General features: G+C 42.9%; 1 protein-coding gene across 8 annotated transcripts in view; it reads right to left on the bottom strand.

Annotated features, from left to right (window-relative positions):
- Positions 1-8,144: 8,144 nt before the first annotated feature.
- DNAAF11 (dynein axonemal assembly factor 11) overlaps positions 8,145-22,180 on the bottom strand; it is a 103,882-nt gene continuing 89,846 nt past the window's right edge. For 3 of the 8 annotated variants that reach the window (XM_063816028.1, XM_009455928.5, XM_063816029.1), the window contains 2 exons: positions 19,813-19,898; positions 8,145-8,553 (listed from right to left, as the gene is read on the bottom strand). In XM_063816028.1, coding sequence (XP_063672098.1) covers positions 8,379-8,553; positions 19,813-19,898 — 261 coding nt within the window. In that variant the 3' untranslated portion in view covers positions 8,145-8,378. 8 annotated transcript variants of the gene reach the window in all.

Here is a 22,180-nt window from a genome sequence, read left to right on the forward strand (position 1 = left end):
GTCAAGGAAGAGATGTCTTGTGCACTTTGTCTTGCCTTCCCCTCCACCAGCAGGACCTTCACTGTGTCCCTGGGCCCTGGCAGCACTCCCCACTCCTGCCCAAGCCTGAGAAGAGCTCCCCTGGGCCCCTCAGATCCAACACACCACCAGCCTCAGTCCAGGCACACCACCAGCAGGGGGTCAGGGGATATGTCACACTGGCTGTCAGGGATGGTGACAACCTTGGTGCTGTGGGCAGGATGAGTGCCGTGGGAGAGGTGTGGCACATAGCAGGTTGGGGCCCAGATCTGATGTGTTCAGCCTTGCTCTTGGGTAACACTCAAATGGGGCATTTATATCAAGGAGGGCTGAGGTTGGGGCCACGTTGGCACAGCAGATGATGGGGATTAAATGCAGACAGGGTTTGGAGAGGATTGGAGCTGCTTTCTTTGAGGTAAAGTGTACAGGAGTTAGTTTCCAATTGAATGTTGAATATAGGAAGCAGTGACAGGGTTTTCTAATCTGGGTGATTGGAAAGTGAATCCATAAAACAAAAGCCAGAAGAGGCAGAATAAGATGAAGTGGCAGAAAAAATGAGGAGGAAGACACTGAACTTTATACAGAATTACGTATAAGACATCCAGGAGAAGAGAGAGGAAGTTTAGGCACAAACTCAAGGCCTAAAATAGAGATTTCAGAGGCATCCACCCAGAGCTGGTGGCAGAAGCCATGAGACTGGGCCCTGGGAGCGGGTGCACATGGAGTAGAGGGTGGAGGGGAGAGGTGACCCTCAGTGACCAGCCTTCATGTGATGACTGGAGGGAGCAGAGTCCTCAGTGGAAGGAACATTAGAACTGGAATCATGGGACCTTTGAAGCGAATCTTCCCTGGCACCTGATATGGTTCCTCGTGCCTCCTAGGTGCTTGGTAAATGTGTGCTGAGTGGAGAGCCCTAGCAGCTGGACAAGCTGCAGCTGATCTCGAATACAAGGAAAACACCAGACCAAATGCAAACAGCAATAATTAGGGAACAGACGTAGAAGAGAACCGCTAATTAACTTGGGTCTGCCACAGAGTAGTAGATACATTGGCCTGACATGCGTCAATTGCAGATGGGGTAGCACTTTCCATCCAAATGCATCAGGAAAGCTGTGACAGGCTGCAAAGGGTGACAGACACACACCACATGCTGCAAATCAGCTGTCACATGGGGGGCAGTCTTCCCATGAGCAAGGAAGGAGGACATGGCCACTCAAGCCCGGGGGGCTTGAGCCAGACTCACATCTCCTCAGTGGTCACTGTCAGTGGTCTCCCCTGGACATTTGCAGGCCACTCACATGCAGGGGCATGCAGCTGCCAGGCTCATGATGGCAGCCAGGAGGAGAATGCAGACACAAACAGCTGTGTGGGGGATGGTGACCAGGATGGGCATTGATACCACAGGGCCGGTTCACCCTGCTCAAGAAAAGGAAATCAGAAGGAAATCAGAAGGAAAATGCATGGCATGCAGGGTGTTGGGCATCACGCCTGATGAGTTTCTTCGTCGTGAGGACTGGGAGGAGAACTGAAGGCCTCTCCTGCTGCTGGCGGTGCTCACATGGGAGCCATAAGCAAACCAGGCCCCTGGAAGTAAAAAAGGATCAGTGGCAGAGCATGAGAGGGTGGCATGAGGGACTTTGGAAGGAGCAGCCGGAGTGCCAGTTTCTGGAATCACTGCTTATTATCCATGAACTTTTAAGCATGAATGTTAACCTTGTCAGTGTGATCCAAACACAACAGATTTGTCTTCCACTATGCCTTCATCTTTCTTCAGTGGGGGTGGCCCTTTCCTGCCCCTGGATGAAGATTCAGGCAGATCCCGTGGCATTTCTTCTTGGCCCTTCAGCCATTGGACTCATATTCTTCGTCTCTATTCAGAGATGAGATTGTCCCTATAATGGTCAAAACCCTGACATTGCATCCTCTGTCTCCTCTCCCTCTTCTGTCCCCTTCTCAGGATGCTGAAGTTAGAAATGCAACAGAAAAGGTGGCAGTAATGTGGTTCTTCCTCTCCCTTCTCTCATCCTGCTTACATCATGGTCTACTGGACTCTGGATCTCTAGCCGCCTCCTCCAGTGTGGGAGAGGTGGAGTGGGGGATGAAGGAAGATAAAAGGGAGAATGCTGGCTCCTTCCCCTGCCCTTCACCATGGTGTGTGCCCAGGAAGATGACCTCGAAGGACCCCATCAAAAGGCTCCCTTGCCTCTGGCTTCCAGTGGGTTTTGGTCACTGGGAAGCTTTAGCAAGAGATGGGAGGGAAGAAGGGAATCAGGTCAAGATGTCCATTCCCCCAGCTCTCTCCCTGTGGGTGGTACTGGGTGGGCTGCCCCTGGAAGGGGGTCTCAGTTCCTGTCAGTTGCCTACTGGACTCAATTGTCTCTCTGGGTCCTGGTGACACCCCCTCCCTTATTCATTCAAGTCAAAGGCTAGGAAAAACAGGACCTTGACTGTTCTTAAGGGCTTGGTAAGGCTTCCTGCTCTGCGGGGTTGGGGGAGAATTGGAGGCAGTTTTTCTCCCTCCTGAGACTCTTTCCTGGCCTCTTCAGAGGTTCTCTGTTTGCCCCTCTCTCCTACATCCTTTGTTCTTTCCACTCCTTTGAGATTCCATCCTCAGTCCCTGGCGTCCTGCAGCACAGTCCAGCCTCTTCTCCCAAGCTCCTCACCCCTCCAGTAGTGCAAATGAACAGTGCCCTAGATGAACCCAGGCCATCCTTTGCTCCGGGAACCTCAGCCAGCTTTAGGAGAGGGCCGCATTCTCCTGTTGCCCCAGCACGGCCCTTCTCTGGCCGTCTGGACTGATTCCACCTGCAGGATCAGACCCCGGCCCACTGTCATTTAGAAGCTTCTCAGGCATGAGTCACATACCAGCCTGTGTACCCCCAACTTCAGGAAACACTACCCACGGGGACACCAAACAACACAGTGGCCCACAGTTACAGTGAGGCCAGTTTCACTCTGCTGAAAGAGACTGGGATGAGAAAGTTTTCGTTTTGAACCTAGCCAGGTTAGCTCCTTTACATGTCCTCTTTAGCTTATCACTATTTGTACCCTGTGATTTGCAGCTGCAAGACCCTAGTGGACACTTGCAGCATTCTATTTGGAAATCTCTTTCATTAAATGCATCAAGTCAGCAGGTACATTAAAAATTTTTTTCATGTTACCATAGGCAACAGTTACTAAACTTTTTTCTATTACATAACGAGGACCTCCTTTCCTCCATCAGGGAAGAGCATGTTCCTTAGTTTCCTATACATCCTCACTGACAGCCTCCTGGGGCCTATCAAGTTTCCTTAATAGTCTTGTGTAGCCACAGAGATGCACTGCTGAGATCTCTTCCAGACAGAACCTACCACAAGGAGTGCAAAGAGCCGAAAACCTCAGCGGCAAGTGCCTCCCAGGTCCACTGCAGCACTCGGGCGGAGGCCCCTACACTCTTCAAGGCAGCTTCCAGTCAATAACTCAACATGGCATGGGCATCCAGGCTTGGCCATTTCTGCCCAGCATGCCCACCTTCTGTGACAATCTTTGTGCTGGAGCTACCTATTGGCTGACATTTTCTCAGAGCTGCAGTTAGAGGATCCTTCTAGCCAATCCTCCTTCCTCTTCCTTCTGTCTCATTTTACAGGTGTCAAAGTCACATCTAAGCTTGAAAGTCTTAAGGCTTTCCATTTGTACTTCTGCTCCCCCTTTCCTCCTTCTTCCTTAGGCATTACCCCCCAATAAATCTCTTGCAGTTCTAACTTCTTCTTGGTGTCTGTTTCCTGGAGCATCCAAATGCATCAGCCTCCTCAGGGTCCTTCCAGCTTGACTGCTCCCTGGCCCCCAGCAATAACCATATGTGTTAGGTTTTTGTTTTGGTAAAGCCCCATCTCCAGATGCCAAATATGTTCTGATTGCTATTGCTACCAAAAGAAAAATTACCCCCCAAATTTAGTAAATTAAAACCATTGTATTTCTCCCACAATTTTGTGGGTTCCATTTTGGGAAAGCTCAGCAGGACAGTTTTCACTTGGGGTCTCTCCTGCCGTTGCAGCCAGATGTTGGCTAGAACTGCAGTAATCTAAAGGCTTGACTGGACTGGATATCAAAGATGGCAGACCTGTCTGTCTGGAAGTTGATGCGGTAGCCAGGAACACTGCTGAGGCTGTGATTGGAACGCCCCTGTCTGGCATTTCCAGCATGGCAGTCCCAGAGTGGTTGAACTTCTTACATGGTGGCTGGATTTGCCCAGAGCAAGTGTCCCAAGAGAACCAAGCAGAATTGGTATGGCTATGACAGCCATCTAGTGGTATAGCCGTGAAAGCCTTATGGCATCATTTCTATAGGTTAGAAGCAAGTCACCAAGTTTAGCCCAGATTCAAGGTAAGAGGGCAGAGACTCCACCTCTTGATGGAAGGAGTGTCCGGTAATTTGCAGATGTTTTCAGACTTTCACAGTGACAAATACGACAAAAGTAGAAGCCAACACTTAGTCCCATAAGCAGCCACTTAAAGGCCCTATAGGACCAGCCAGCTACCTGGTGGCAAGTTGATTACACAATAATAATTCTATTATGGAAGAGAAAGACCCTTATTTTCACTGGAAAATGCACTTATTCTGAACATAAATCTTTCTTCCTTCCCTATAAGGCTTCTGCCAAAACCACTATCTGTGGACTTACCTAACAAACGCCGTATTCACTGTCATAGTATTTCATGGAGTGTCACTTCTAACCAAGCAACTCAATTTCCAGCAAATGAAGCATGCCAATAGAATGATGCTATAGAATTCAATGAACTTACCTGGAGCAGCTGGCCTGACAGAACAATGAAGTGGCCTTTTGAAGGTTTAATTAAAGTGTCAGCATGTGATATAATGCTTTTTGTGGATGAGGTAATGTTCCTTTGGATATAATTTAGAATCTGAATCCCCATCCAATATATGGTGCTGTTTCTTTCATAGCCAAGATGCATAGATCTGGGACCAAGGGATGGGAGTGAGTATGGCCCACTCACTACTGCCCCTACTAATGAACTCGACAACATTTTACTTCCTGCTTCTGGAACTTGGGGCTCTGCTGGTTTAGAGAGATTGGTTCCAAAGGAAAGAGTGCTTTCATCAGAAAACACAACAATGCTGCCTTCTAATTGCAAGTGGAGACAAATCTAGCCATGTTGGGGCCTTTGTGCCAGTGAACTAACAGGCAAAGAAGGAAGTTAGTGTACTGGCTGGGAGATTTCACCATGACAAGAAAATGAATAGCTACTGCTCACGGGCAGTAGGAGAGAAGAGGGAGGGATTTAACTGAAATGCAGATAATTCTTGGGGCATCTTTTTAGTACCTCCAGTTTTGTGGTAACAGTAAATGGAAAACTAAACCACCCAATATAGATAGGACTTTCAATGGCACAGAATGTGCAGGAATGAAGGTTGGGTTGCCCCATGACGTCAGGAACTACCCTGTGGAAGTGCTTGCTGAAGGAAAGGTAACATGAAATAAGTAGAGGAAGGAGAAGGCTATAAATATCAGTTACCAGCTGCAGCCACATGATCAGCTTCAAAAACAAGATCTACAGTAGTGATGGTATTTCTTCCTTGCTTCGATATGAATATATATGTGTGTAAACACACATATCCATATATAAAGATCTGTCTAGTTTTTGGAACACTCTTCCCTCAGACATCTTCCTGGTTTACTACCTGACAGCTGGATCTCCTTGGGGAAGAACCCTGCTATACTGCCAAAATTTTATTCTATAAATCTTCCTTTTAGCTTTCTGCAAAGGGGCCCACATTTACGAGGGTGACTGTGCACTGAGAGGAAAGAAACACCCAGACATTTCAGGGATTACTGGACATTGGCTCTGAACCAATGGAAATTCCTGGGGACCCAAAACAACACCATGGTCCACAGTTAGAGTGGACCACATATGTACATCCACATATGAATTTATCTATATACGTAAATCCCTTCACTTTGTTTCTTTTTTTTTCCATTCTAATACAAGATGTGTTAACAGTGGTTAACTTTATATCTCCATATTTAATTCATAGGATATAAAAATGAGAGTGTGAGTCCTCTAGAAGAGAAATAACCATCAGTCACGGATGAAAGAGGTCACATGCAGGACTCTGTGTATCTTTTTTGGGAGAGGGATAATGTCCTCGTCTGCTTGGGGTGCCACAAAAAAGTACCATAGACTGGGTGCTTAAAACAACAGAAATGTATTTCTCCCAGTTCTGGAGGCCAGAAGTCCAAGATCTCCTCCTGACTTAGTGCTATGTCTTCAGATGGCCAGATGGCTGAGAGAGAGTGGTCTCCAGTGTCTCTTCCTCTTAAAAACACAAATACCATCATGAGGAACCAACCCTCATGATATTATTTAATCCTAATTATCTCCCAAAGGCCCACCTCCAAATACCATCACACTGGGGGTTAGGGCTTCCACATATGGATTTTGTGAGTACACAATTATTCAGTCCATAACAGATAGCACAGTTTTGTTTGTTTAATGGATAATTGTATTAGTTTGGTCAAAAGTATAATTTTGCTTTCTCTCTATGTGGAAATTAAATACAGTCCTGACAAATGTACATGATTTCCAAGTTGGTAGAGGTTGAGTTCTGTTGGATTATGATATGTCAAGTTGGCTAAGGCTGGGAGCTGTTTTCCAGAATTTCCTTCCCTACGTGGTTCCTGGGTAGAGTTGACCATGAAGAAAGGTGTTATACTCAGTCATTGCCATCAGTCGCAGTGATGGACAGATGCAGAGGGACCCAGCCTGCTGCAGCTGATCCTTGATCTCCACCACTGTGTGTCCATCCCATCTTTCTTACCGCAGGCCTGCTGACGAAGGCTGGCTCCAAGCCCACCCACCAGGATCTTGGCCACGGACCAGAAGGGTAGCAGATAAATAGAGGCAACAATTTCAGCAGCATGATAATTTCCATAGACCTCTCCACAAGCTCCCAATCACAGTCCTACTTCAGCTTCTCAGATTCTGTGCAAGTTCTGAATTGTCTACCTGTACCAGTGCTGCTTCTTCCAATTCTCTACCTCTCCCTTCTAGAGCTTCACTACTCAGCTCTTCCCACATTTGTGCCCAATTGCATTCCTATAACCAGTCCCTCATTCTCATCATATTTTTTTCTAACTGATGCATTTTGGTTATCTGCTAAACATTAGCAGAGTCTTCCATTGGAAGCCTGTTTAATAGAGAAAGGCCCTGTCTGAAAAAGCACCCATCACCCTTGATTCCCTCACTTTGACTCTCCTTCACAGCTCTGAACACCACCTGACATAGTCTGTGTGTATGTATTTGTCTGCTTTGTTACTACTAAATCCCTGATGAACAGAGAGGGGGCTAGCACTCAATAGTTGCTCAATAAGTATTTGTTGAATGAATATTTGGGGAAACTGACTTAAATGTTGCTATATCATGATCAGAGTAACAGTAATTTGTCCTACAATGTATGTGAAATATTGAATTCATAATGTTCTAGATAAAGAAGCGGTAGGATATTAAAAAAGTAAAAAAGGAAATAGAGGAGAAGGAGTGGGATGGAGAGTAAAGAGGTGAAGAAAAAGAATAAGGGGAGAAAAGTAATTGGGGAGGGAGGGGAAGAAGGAGCAGGGAGGAGGAGAGACAGGAGAAAGGGAGGAGAAGAGAGAGGAGAAACGGAAGAAGGAGAGAGAGAAGAGGCTCTAAATGTATGGCTGACACTGTACTAAGTGCTTTCTGCAGTTTATCTTGAGACAAACCTGTGAGGCAAGTGTTATTATTCCCAGATTATACATGAAGCCACTAAGGCTCAGAGAATTAAAGGACTTGCTGAAGGTCTTTACAAAGTGATTGAGCTGGAATCCAAATATAGAGTGTCTGGTTTCAAAACTCATATTCTTGCCATTATACCATGCCACCAGAGAAAGCAGACACATCATGGGAAGGAAAATGGAAATGCTGTTTAAAATCATATTAAAGTATTCCAATTGGGTCTGAAATTACAGTTTTAACTTCTAAGCTTGACCACTTTGCTGAAGTACCAATTTAATACTCAGTCCTTTTATCTATGAATTAATACTTTGCATAAGTAGACAGTATTTATAATCAGTGTTTTATGCAATAGTTCTATGATCTTACTAAACATTTTCAATACCAACCCTTTATTATAGGTAAATGATGAGTTATAGCATTTAAGACATACATTTTAATTTTAAGCTATCTTAAGGATATTACTATGCAAAGTAAGACTTAAAACACTGGAGCAGCGATATTGACAAATAACTCTGTGTTTATCCCAGGAATAATATGCATATGGTCTCTACACCAACCAAAACTGGACCTGGTGGGTCTCAGCCAATGGCAACGCAGCCAGATGTTTCAAATCAGCGGAGGCACTTCAGGGTTGTCTTCAAAGGTTGGGTCTTCCTCACTTGGTATAATTTTGGGTTCAGGTCGTCTTCTGGGTGTGTGTTTTTTCTCTTGAACTATGTTAGTCACATCAGGGAATGAGTGCTTGCTAGGGTCTACTTCTAGTTTCTCCATGTGCTTGCTTCTATAACAACAAAAAAAGACAAACAGAAACTGATACTACATCATTTAAAATTTCAAATAGATTCAACTCACCCATCCATTTATTCAGCAAACATTGGCAAGTAATATGCCTGGAGCACAGAAATAAAAGGAGAGAATGTCCCTAGCATCAAGAAGCTTAGAGCCTTGTAGAATCAAGATTCTGACCTGTGGAGAAGAAAAGTTCTAAAAAAAAAAAAAAAAGTCACTGGGTTTCTACTAATGCACAGGCAGTTGGAGGAGATGTCACCTGTGAAACTCTACCTCGTTAAGAATTTGTATTTGATAACTGAAATGATACAGCAGGCAAAGCCCTACAGCCAAGATCAATAACTGAATCCTTCCAGGCAGCTCTTATTCCTGAATGCAGCTCATCAGGCTTCTGGACCCTCCTGCTTCAGACAATCTAACTTGTAGGGGTTTGGCAGGGGCATCTACACGGCAAGTTCAGGTGCATAGTAAAGTGTAGCCCCACCAACCTCTCCTCTCACAAGAACCTGAGCCTTCTGCACTCACTCAGTTTTCTCAGCAATAGCAAGCATGAAACAGAAGAAGGGGGCACCTCGGTTGGCCAATGTTCCCAATATCATGGTCAGATATAGATATAGATATAGATATAGATATAGATGTAGATAATTAGGTCTCTGGGCTGCGTTCTCCGCAATTTTGATTCAATAAGTCTGGTGTTGGGGCCAGTAACCTGTATTTTTATAATGTTCCCTCAAATGATATTGATAATCAGTCAAATTGTTTTGGAATCACTGCACCGTTCATTCAAATGTTCATTGAACAGATACGTGTTAAATATCTACGATATTCCAGGTGCTGTATAGGCACCAGGGAAACCACGGTCTGTGCAAATAGACAATGTTCCTGATAATATCTAATAGCACAGTGTAGTGCTTGAACACAGAATTAATGACACTCTCATACACCTGTTTCATTCTTTGTCTGTTTTCATACAATACTGGTATCTTTGAAGCAAAGGTTTTGTCTTTTTCATCTTTTATCCTAGGCATATGGCTGTATTGAATAAATATTGTTGAATAGATGAAAAATATTATTTTTCTATTGGGGAAATAATGAAATTATATAAGAAATTATCTCTGACCTAAAGAAAATCACAGTCAGTCAAATTCAGGAGCTCTAAACTGATGTCCTCAGACTAAGCTCATTCCATGAACACCCTTTGTCAGGGTGTTCTTCTGAAAGTGTCAACTCTCTATTTTCCTTGCAACCATCTCCCTTCATTTGTGTAATCTGCCTAGTCCTTGAAGTCATTTTAGTTTTTGATCCTTCACACTATTTTGACTAATACACAAGGACCTGCTGAACAAAAAATACAAAATATACAAAGAATATAAAATAGTATATTCAGAAGCCCAAACAGCATACCATAAACTCCATATGCCACAGGAAGGAGAAGAAATGGAAAAGGGGCTTGTGTAGCCTCTGAAGGGGTGAAAGAGGTGGGAATCCGAAGATGCCCTGAAAGATGTGAAGGAATGTGGGTGAGCAATAAAGGGAGAATTAATGCTCCAGAGAAATGAATGGTCATATCCTGAACACACCTTCCTCTCAGATGCCTCGGTGCCACAGTATTCACTGAACCACCTGCCTTTAAAAGAATAGAGTTTTGTGGCATCAGCTATGATGCTGCTTATTCTTTTCTGCATAGTCAGTCATCATAAGGTTGGTGGCTGACTGTGCAGAAAACAGTAAACATGGCAGGCCAGAGATGACTATCTTTAGAAGGTAGCCCTGCAAGGTTGGGCATTGGCTGGTAAGCTGTTCCCTACAGCCACATGAAACTTTCCCTAAACAATCAGGGTAGCTCACTGTGCCTTGCAATGTGTGCAGTCAATTTGGTTTATGCTTTCCTTCTGGGACTGCATAGCATTGGCACCCACTAGGCAGAGGGTGCCTACCAGCACCCAACAAAACCCTGAGCATTGAATCTCTAATGAGCTTCCCTGATGGACATTTCATATGTGTTGTTGCAACCCATTGCGGGAGGAATTAAGCATGTCTTGTGTGACTCCACAGGGAAAGGACTTTTAGAAACTTGCACCTGGCTTTTTCTGGACTTAGCCTTTTGCTGATTTTGCCTCCTATTCTTTTGCTGCAATAAATCTTAGCCATGAGTGTGATTATATGCTAAGTCCTGTGAGTTCCTCTAATTAATCTCTGAACCTGGGGTCATCTTGGGGACCCTCGACACACTGCCTTTTGTTGAGCCCCATGCTAAGGCCTTTACTTGTGTCATCAAATCCTCAGACCCAGTGGGAGGACAAGAGGAATAGTCAGCCAAGTTCCCACAGATAAACATAGGCAGAACTAGCTGGGAACTGAATCCAAATCTCTGGTATTAACATCACCCATACTGTTCCTCATAGAATATTAGGTACCAAACACACAGCATAAAGAGGGGTTTTCTATTCTTGACATTTGGCACATAAGCCTATATCCATCAAAACAAACAGTTCTCCAGGTCAGCATGAATATTGAAACCAATTGTGTTATGACACAGTAAACCCACAACCTGCTAGGCCCTCTTTCATCTCATTTATTTCCTGGTAATCAAGAAACAAAGTTCATTACTGCAAGTCAAGAGGCAGTAGAGTGTCTAGGGTAGCTTGCAAGATCCTGGCTCCTACCTGCTAAGCTGCTGGCCCTTGTGAGTTACTCAGCCACTTTGTGCCTCAAAGACCTCATCTTTAAAATAGGGATGACAATGAACATAAGGCCGTTGTCAAGATCAAATGAGTTCATCCATGTAAAGGACGTAGAGAAGTGCCAGAAACACAGCAGGCATTCCGTAAGTGTCAGTGCCATGTAGGAAAAGGGTGGCATCAGTCAATATGTACTAGGATATGGATAAGAGTTCGTTATGAAATTCAGTATGCTTTTCAGCACACATCTTTTAGGTGCCCAGTGCTGTAATCAGTGCTAGGAATTTAAAGATGAGTAAGACATGGTGTATGCCCACAATCAAATGAGGAGGACACACATATACTGGGCTATTTTGCACCAGTGTGGCAAGGGCTCTGCAAGTAGGATAAACAAGCCAGGTTGAAGCACAAGGAGACAACCATCACCAAGGCCCAGAAAGAATTACGGTAGGAATCATAGAGTAAGGGAACTTGGCACCTGGCACTGGGCGCGGGGTGGGGCTGGTATTTTCCAAGATTTTGAGGAGGAAGAACATTCCAGAGAGGTAACACTGACAAAAGGTAAGAAAACATTTGTTCTGCTTACTCTTAACCTGTTATCTTCAGAGAGTGAGGTACCCAAGGTGGGGATGGGGGAAGGAGCGGGAGTGTCTGGCCCAGTCCAGTGAGGGTAGGGCTGGGTAAGTGAGGGAAGCTTGGATGGCTGGGTAAGGTAATCTGTTGGGGAGGCCGCCTGGAGAACTGTTTAAGGTAAGACGCTGAAAGTCTTTGGCTTTGCGGCAAGTGCCGGTGCCACGACTCTTGGGAACTGGGGTACCTCGCCCACTACATTTTTCTTTTCGCTTTGAGATACTCAAGCAGTAGGGAGTGTGTTTATTTTTAGGAAAGTTAGAGACTGATTTCTTTTTCAAGTAAGGGAATGATGTTTAACAACCTATTTACTATATTTAGTGTCATGTAAATGTAGTTAGAAAACAGAACACTGACACTACTCCTTGTTACTGCCCTGTTGTCTAAATTTCCAATTTTTCTTTAATTGCTATTTGTCACAAACAAGATAATTTACCTTCTCTTTCATTGGCTGCTCACAATTCATGAATCTGTTCATTCAATAAGTGTTTACTGAGTACCTACTATGCACCCAGGTTTGTGTGTGTCCTGGAGACTGAAAATGAAAAGCTGTCTTCCTATCCTCAATAACCTTACTAAGTAGATAAAATAATATTATTGTTATTAGCAAAAAGAGATGTTATATAATCATTATTGTACTTAAAGAAGCTATATGATATGTGCCCAGGTGAGACGATTTGACTGACCAAATTGACCCAGTTGTTTTGGTGAACTGAAAGGGATGTGTTGTTGTTTTTAATCATCTCTCAATATAAGTTGGGTATCCCTAATCTGAAGTTCCAAAATCCAAAATGCCCCCAAATCTAAACCTTTTTGAGCACTGACATAATGCTCAAAGGAAATGCTCATTGGAGCACTTCAGATTTTCCAGTTAGGAATGTTGAACTGGTATCATGCAAATATTCCACAATCTGAAAAAAATCCAAAATAAAAAACAAGTCTGGTCCTAAGCATTTTGGATAAGGGATACTCAACCTGTATGTTCACAGTCTTATCTGGTGCTCACACCCATCACTGAGCCCCCGCATCCCTTCCCCACCTCACTGATGCAGAAGTGGAAGAAGGGAGAGGGGCAGGGGTCCATTAGAGGCTGAAACTGAGGGTCAGGCTCAGTATTGGGGCAAGCACAGATATTTCGTTTATTATGTGGTGATTTTAATAACTTTTTAAGCCTTTTTATTGAGTGCAATACATGTATAGCAAAATGCCCAAATCATAAGAGTGAAACTTTCATTAATTGAATGCACCGTGAATTAAGAAGCAGAACATTATCAGCATTCTAGGAGCTCCTACTGTGCCCTTCCAGCCATGATGCCCCACTGAAACCACCATCCTGGAGGCTACCACTTTGCCTACCAAGTCTTCCTTCTTATGGGGGGTGCCAGTATAGGGATTTGCTATTTGAAACTCTAGAGTTCATCTGTGACACTCAAGGAAAGGCCAACAGAATACAAAGATGCTAACCTGGGGTCTTAACTGCTAAGCTGCCGAACCACCTACAAAAACACCTTCTTCCAGAATAATTGTTATTTGAGGTAATAAAACATCCTACATTTTTAAGTCTATCTTAGGTATTCTATTACTCGTAGCCAAATATATCCTTATACAAGTCAGGTCCAAATGTCATCTATCAGTACATACAGAAATATAGGGAAAAGAATGCCAACATCTCCCTGGGAACCAGGAATCCCATAACCTAACGTAAATCTTTACATAGGTAAATTAGACCAGTTATGACTAAGTTTTTATAATTATAGTTATCATTTAGTACAGTTACTCAGTTGTACAAATAATTAATAATGATGTTAATAACAATAGCCACTGACATTGACATGGCACTTTTTTATTTTTATTTTTTCAGATGGAGCCTTGCTCCATTGCCCAGGCTGGAGTGCGGTGGTGCAATTTTGGCTCACTGCAACCTCCACTTCCTGTGTTCAAGTGATCCTCCCACCTCAGACTCCCAAGTAGCTGGGGCTACAGGTGCATGCCACCATACCTGGCTAATTTTTGTATTTTTTTTTAGTAGAAACGGGGTTTTGCCAAAAGATGGCCAGGCTGCTTGAACTTCCGACCTCAGGTGATCCACCTGCCTCAGCCTCCCAAAGTGCCGGGATTAAGGATGTGAGCCACCATGCCTGGCCAGGCACTTTCTAGTTTGGAAAATTTATTCCAAAACAAACGTAGGAAGTTCAAACACCTTCATTATAGTCATTATTAAATAAAGCCCTACTTTTTAATTATTATGTTCTTACTTAAAAGGCTATGATATTTGTGTTTTAAGTATATATCTAAGTTCATCTAGTATAATTATTTTGTCCTTGACTTTGAGGAAGAATAGCCTACCTCATTTCCCAGTATATATCCTGGGCCATGATTTCTGGTCTCAGTAATAAGCCATGAACTTAGCTAGTATATTGTTATCTGTGGCACAACTAATTCAGATGTTGTGAGGAATGAACTAAATCATAATAGAGGATTTTAATTACTCATGGATCTCTGGAGTCAAAAACAGTAAGCAGCTAAGCCTGGGGCACTTGAAGATCACAATAATCTCCAAAACAAAGGGGGGAGGGGCCTTTTCACCGTTGCTTTCCCCGCCTTAATGTCAGAGGCCTCTAGGACAGACGCCCATCACTGGTCTTACCCACGACCTGACTGTCAGAAACATCACCTCTAGAATCCAGTAAGAATAGCTGGAAGACAAAATCAACAGATTTAGCATCATGGAAGTAAGCAAGAAAAAAGAAATTGCCTAAAATTAATCACTAAGTGCAAAACACATCAGAGATTCATTCCTTTTATCAAAAAACATAAAGAAAGAACTTTTTTCTGGTTTCCTAGTAAGCTAGCATATTTGGACCAAAGACTCCCACCTCCCACTGAAAACTTTCTTGAGATCATGAAAGACTCGATAAAATCACAAGGAACTGCAATGTCACAAATCAAGGAAAGTCGGAACTCAGAAGGAGGAGCAGAGGCCTGAAGTCACCTTTGCCCTGAGAGCACTTGGGGAGCCCTTGAAGTTGTGCTTTGGTCAATCTGACCTTACAGAGTCTGAAGACAGAGGCCAAGGCCCTGAGCATGCCAGGTGGGCAGTCTAACGGGACACCCTCTCCATAATAAGGGTGCAGTGCCAAAGAGCTTCTCTGAGAAGTAAATGCCCACTGCTCACCTCCGCAAGGCACTTCGAGGAAAGCTGCTTCAGTGGGGCAGAGGAAAACTGAGTTGTCACCACAAGCTAGAAAGTTTACAGCAGCTGTTGGTTAAAAATCCTCAATCTTGAATTTAGATGAAAGTGGTTCCAAATTGGCAGTGTTTTTCTCTGCAGCACATGCCAATGTTCCCTGGCCAAGTACCTCCCAGGCCTCTAAGGAACCACCAGAATACTTTCCTAGGCAGTGGAGTGTGAAGCAAGTTCCCTGTGCACTGGTTACCAACTTGCCAGAGTCCAGTAAAACAGAACACCCCCATACACAACAGGCTACATGAAGCAGATTTATTACTTATAGACAGGCAGCAGAGGACAACAGAAACCGCAGGTGCATTGGGAGCTACACCCCAAGGCTCAGGGAAGCTGCCTGGGAAGGAGATGGCAGCTCTTCTGCACATGCCCCACTTGTACCACAGCACAAGGACCCCAGGAAGCAGCCCATCCTAGATTGTATACCCCTGGACCACGTGATCAGTGGGTTAAAGCGTTGAAGGATGTATGTTTCCGGAGTGGGGAAGGCAACTGAAACAGAACTGAGGCTATTTTAGCCAGCTCCCTCTTATCTCAAGATGTTGTATTCCCAGCACATTCCACAGTTATTCTTGTCAACTACAACTAAGAAAGTGGGGGGAAAGGGTTGGTCCAAGGTCACTCAGATGGTTCTATATGCAGTAGCTCACAGTAAAAAATAAACAACTAGGCCAGGCGTAGTGTCTCGTGCCTGTAATCCCAACAATTTGGGAGGCTGCGGCGGGCGGATCACTTGAGGCCAGGAGTTTGAGACCACCCTGGCCGACATGGCAAAAACCTGTCTCTACTAAAAATACCAAAAAATTAGCTGGGCGTGGTGGCAGGTGCCTGTAGTCCCAGCTACTCAGGGGGCTGAGGCACAAGAATCGCTTGAACTGGGAGGCGGAAGTTGCAGTGAGCCAAGATCATGCCATCACATTCCAGCCTGGGCAACAAAGGCGAAACTCTGTTTCAAAAAAACAAATAAATGAACAAAAAAGACGACTACTCAAGGAAAAAAAAAAAAAAAAAGCACGAGAACCAATAGAACAAGAACAGAAATAGAAATATAAAAACTTCAGATACTGGAATATGAAAACATGAACTATAAAACCACTACAATTACTGTTTAAATAACATGTCTCAGACTTCCTAGTAAAAGATGGAAAACTGGAACGCTTCCCTCTGGACTTAGCAGAACAACAAAGATGCTGCCCTCACTCCACTACTCAACACTGTCCTGGAGCCTTTCCCTGTGCAGTGAGGCATGAAGAGGAAATACAAGAGATAAGGATCAATCGGAAAGCAAGCAAGCAAGCTGTGGTTCTTTGCAGGCATACAGAAAATCTGAAAGAACCCACAGATACATTAATAAAATAATAAGAGAGATTAGTAAAGTTGCTGGCTACAAAATCAAACACAAAAGTAGACTACTTAGTGGTGATGGTCGTACAACATTGTGAATATACTAACTGCCACCGAATTGTACACTTTTAAATGATTACAATGGTCAATTTGAGGTAATGTGTACTTTACCACAATGAAAAAGTAAACTGCAATCTCTATACCAGCAACAGAGAAAAAAATAAAATAAATAATACATTTGTGATAGCATCAAAATATCATACACCTAAAAATTAATAAAACATTGGTATGCTTATGCAAAAGTTACAAACAGATACCAAATAAGATCAAAAAAAGGACAGAGAGATACTAATACTATTAAGAACTGTTCTCTCTAAATTGATCTATATGGCCAATACAATTCCAAAGAAAATCCCAATATATACCTGTGTGTGTGTTTGTATGTGAGTAAAAATTGCTTGGTTGATTCTGAAATATATATGTAAGTGCAAAGGGATAAAATTAGCCAACTCACTCTTCAAGAATAAGGTGAGAAGACATTTCCTACCAGTTATAAAACTCATTATAAGACTATGGAAATTAAGGAAGTAGAGCAGAATAGAGACCAGAGGCAAACCCATACAGATGTGGACACCCGGTCTACGACAGAGGTGGCCTTAGTAACAAATGTAGAAAGAATAACCAACTTAATAAGAAACAAAGGGACAGTAGGGTGCCCACAATGGGAAAAATTAAATTGTTATACTTTAAACAAATTAAATTGTCATACTTTAAACAAACTTAATTCCTGATGGATTAGACGTTTCCTCAAATTATACCTAAATGTGAAAAGCAAAAGTATAAAGCCTTACAACATAAAGGACTACCTTTATGACCTCAGGGCAGGATGGAATTTCTAGAAAAGAACAAACATAAAATAATTAACCATAAAAAAGTTTAATAATTTTGATTGTTTTAAAATCAAAATCTTCTGTTCATCAAATGACACCAGGAAGAGATTAAGAAGGCAAGTCTGGCTGGGTGCGGTGGCTCACACCTGTAATCCCAGCACTTTGGGAGGCCAAGGCAGGGGGATCACAGGAGGTCAGGAATTTGAGACCAGCCTGGCCAACATTGTGAAACCCTGTCTCTACTAAAAATACAAAAATTAACCAGGCATGGTGGCAGGCACCAGTAGTCCCAGCTACTCGGGAGGCTGAGGCTGGAGAATCGCTTGAATCCAGGAGGCAGAGGTTGCAGTGACCCGAGATCCTGCCACTGCACTCCAGCCTCTTGCCACTGCACTTGACAAAAGCGAGACTCTGCCTCAAAAAAAAAAAAAAAAAAAAAAAAAAAAAAAAAAAAGAAGAAGAAGAAGAACAAGCCTGAAGTTTTATAATCCTGGTTCTACCACTTACCAACTTTGACATCTTGGGCAAATGCCATCTCTCAATCTCAGTAAATTAGAAATAATAGCACTTATCTGCAGTGTTATTCTTGAAGATGAAAGACAGACAACACATAGCATCATGTAGCAGAGTCAGCACTCAATAAATCCCTTCGTTTGGAGGAATTTGTGCATCTTCCTTCATTTTACAGTGTTGTGGGACCACAAGAGGTCACTGATGACCTGATGAATAAAACCCTACTCCAGTTGCTCCTCCCCCTCCATTCACTTTCTCCCCAGCATGAGAAACAAACCACTCTGCCAAGAGATGGGCAAGGGGCCTCTTGTGGCCCTCCCGGTGGACGGCTGCATCTACAGTCCTTTGCCTAAAACCAACAATCCTGCCTGACCCCAGTCCCTGTGAGCAGCTTTAATGGGCAGCTGCTTGGTTAATGGGGTTGCCCAGCCTGAAGCTGGGATAACGTGCACAATAGAGTTTGCCAATGATTAAGGAGCACCATAAACTACCTTCACACAGGCATTTTACATGTGATTGTGGTGTGATCCTTTCTCAGTAATCAAAATGAAAAAGAAAGGCTTTGCAAAAATACCACAGGAGGGACTGCTATGAAGAATCGTGCTAAGACATCTTGAATCCTCAAGTGTAATCACAGTAATGATAGTTTTCCTGGGGTCTGAAAACCAGCTCCGAACTGTTTGCAATGATTTGGCTTTCCATTGCTGATTCCTCACAAATTAGATTCAGACTCTTTCCATGTGTTGATGCTGCTGGGGGTTAATTATGACTGTGAATATTCATAATAGACATAATACCCATGAATCTTGTATGTGCAATGGAAATCACTAAGCTGGGAAATAGAGTGGATTTCCAAGGTTAAAAACAGCAACCCATTTTTCGGTAGGAATTCAATTGCATACCTGTTGTTCAAACAAACCCCATGTTTAAAAATCTCTACAAAACTTCAGCAGTTGTCTTTGAATATACCAATGCCTGACTGCTTTATTATGCAACACATATATATAGCTCTTGTTCAGGTATTTTTATGATGGTAATTCTAGCATATACATTTGTATCACAAAGATAGTTTGCCTTACTTCAAAATAGATTTTACCATCTGGATGATAAGAGTCTGAAAATCATAAGAAGCAGAAGGACAGTTGGAAGAACTGGGATCTCATTCTAGAGAAGAACTGAGAAAGGGGAGAGCTTTGTGCAAATTACTTTAAGGGATGTCATTGCTTAAGGGAGATTGGCTTGGTTCTGACGGTCTCCAGGAAGCAGAGCCTGGACCTTCATTTAGGAATCAAAGAGAGACAGAGAGAGGCTGTCTAACAGTAGAGGATACCAAGAAGGGAATGACTACTCCCTTGAGAGGGTGAGGGTCCTGTTGGGAAAGGAATTTAAGCAAAAGCCAGAAAATGACCAACAGTCAGGAGATTGACAGGAGGGGCGCTAGTACCCCTGAGAGTTGAGGCATCTGTGGAGTGACACACGGATCATAAAAGGGAGGCAGTGACAGCAACGGTACCAGCAAGGTTGTCCCAGCATGTCATAGCTACATGACCTTCAGTACACTCTAAGTTTCCTCCTCCCTCAGCTCCCCTAACTGGAAACTGAGCATAAAAATTATGAGGATTGAATGTATTTAATATGGGTAAAGCACACAGAATAGCACCTGACACGAAGCAAGCACTTGGTAAATGTTAGCCGTCATTGGTGTTGACATTACTAGTCATTATATTATGACGAGACATTGGGACCTGTATATACACAGATTTGATTTTAGGGATGAGGAGCCCTACAAAGCAAGAGTCTACGGTTTGGGAAATAAACATTAACATTCATGGTATGAATCATCTCAGAACTTTAAATAATTGTACAATTTTGGAAGCTGCATTCCAACCAACAAATGACAATGAAGAGAACAATATAATACAGCTAAGGACAGTCTGGGAAGGTGGTACCTTGTATTTGTTTGTTCTCTGCTCCTGTCCGAGGTAGTTTTCATAGATTTGAATGCTCGCCGACCACCTGTGATTACTTCTCCTACCTAAAATAAAAATGAAACACACACCAAGTGGTGCATTACTCCTTGATGTACCTTAAAAAATATACATATATGTATTTTAAAAGATACTAAAACATTTTAATTTTTTCTCTACATATTCCATGAAAGACTCAAACTTGAAGCCCCTATATGCAGTGTAGAGAAGGTTATATCACGAATTGTATCTGTTGTAAGAGTCTCGCGAAGCCACAAGCTATCTACAACTGCCAAAGGCCAAGCAGGAGATATGGTGAATTAATGTATTTAACAAATATTATCTACAAGACAACAACATGCCAGATACTTTTGTGGGGTGTTGGGGATACAGATGTGATGGAAACACTGCCTTTGGGGTGCTCCTAGTGAAAAGTGGAAAGCACTCTGAGATGGGAGCTTGAATCCTCATTCTCCCGGCTCACTGCGCCATGGTTTCTTCCTCTGCAAAATGAAGGAATCGGTTTATGATCTGAAAGGCCCCTTTTTGGTCTAAAAAGTCCTATAATTCTAATATTTTTAAAACTAAATAAGCTCAATGCTAAGCATGTTGAAGTCTCAATAAATAAAATGATTCCATTCAACAAACATACTGCAAAAATTATTGAGACCCAGTACCTCCTCTCAAGGAACTCCTAAGACATCAGAGAGGGGAAGGAAAAGAGAACCTGCTGCTACTTGTCAGACTCCACTACGTGCTAGGCACACACCTACCAATATCAACACTGTATTTCACTTAATTTCTCCACCCCTCAACATTCCTATGAGACAGGGATTGCTAGCAGGAGAAGTTTAAAAACTCTCTTCTCATGTTGCCTGGGTCTGCCCAATATGGGGTCTGCCTTTTGTTTTCAAGGAGTGACCTGGAGTGGGTGTCCATTCCCCTCTCCACCCTCACCAGGTCCTTCTCTATGGCAGGGGAATGACTCATTCACCTGCCACATCTCTCTGATGGGCAGGGTCATTATCTCAAGGGTGAGGGCTATCTGCCTTTCTCTGTTCTGCCTGACTTGGTGTGCTGCACAGCTGTGATCCTGGTTCATGCAACTGATTAAGGAAAAGACTAGGCTTGGACTTCAAGGGTCTATCATCATCTGCCTCCCATCTACTGGCTCAGGCATGTATCTCGACTTACAGTATATATTTGGGAAGGGCATTGGGAGTCCCAATTTAGCCTTAACATTAAGCCACATTCTCCTATCTAAGCTTTACTAGACAGAAGTGTTGGGCACTTAATCATATTAATACATGGGGTAATTTGTTTCTTATTTAATTAGAGATTCTTGGTTATAGGCTCCAATAAATCCCCAAAGCCTAGCCCATTGTTTATCATGTGTATGCTTCAATAAATAAATGACGAATGAACCAATGAAGAAATGATTCCCCATCTGAGACCCCAGCATCAAACTCGGGGAGGTTTGGGCTCTGATGGATGCCCACTCCTAGATGGCAGTCCTTTTCCTGTGTCAACATCATACAGTGGTGCAAGACTAGTCTTTTACATGGTGCAGCTGTATAATTTTCAATATATTTTGTAAAAATGCAACACGTGTATGGATGTGTGATGCCATGCAGCTCCCTTTCACTGGAGACCATGAACATAAGAAGTACATCTTCCTCTTCCCATGGGTCTCTTGGGAGGGTGTATGTGCATTGTGGGAAGATCTTCAGCTCCACCCTTTCAATATAAGCTTTGAACACTAGACTGGGGGAAAATAATACCCTTAACGTCACAAGTGGACGGCAAGACTTTTGCTGAAGCTCCAGAAGAAAAAAATAATGAATGCTACTAAAGACATTAAATACCAAGGCTAGAAGGGTTTGTTCAGAAATGTTTCAAAAGCGATGCAGTCTGCACTACAAAACTCATAGAAGAATGCTATGGAAGAATTGGCAACTAAAGCGACCAAAACAATGTTTACTTCTTCAATAGAAGGTGACTCATGGAAAGGTTTGCATTATCAAACATGGTTTATTTTGGAGTAGGCTAAGTCTAAAATGTTGTATTTTCTAGGTTTTAAAATAGACTTAATGTAATTTTATTGCTTTCCATTAATTTTTTGCTGACCAATGTTATATTTGTGGATGTTACTTTGGCAGGGTATGAATGTCTATATGGTTTAAATATGAAAACAACTTGTTTTCTTCTTTTTCTTTAACTGAATGAGTGGGATGAATCTAAATATTTCCTGATATCCTGGCCTTCCCTTAAGGGAATGACAACACTTTTCAGTTGCTATTGATTCCAGTTATAGTTAACCAAATCAGATTCATGTCAATTATAAATTTAA

This window comes from Pan troglodytes, chromosome 7 (assembly GCF_028858775.2).
Source record: "Pan troglodytes isolate AG18354 chromosome 7, NHGRI_mPanTro3-v2.0_pri, whole genome shotgun sequence".
Lineage (NCBI taxonomy): Eukaryota > Metazoa > Chordata > Mammalia > Primates > Hominidae > Pan > Pan troglodytes.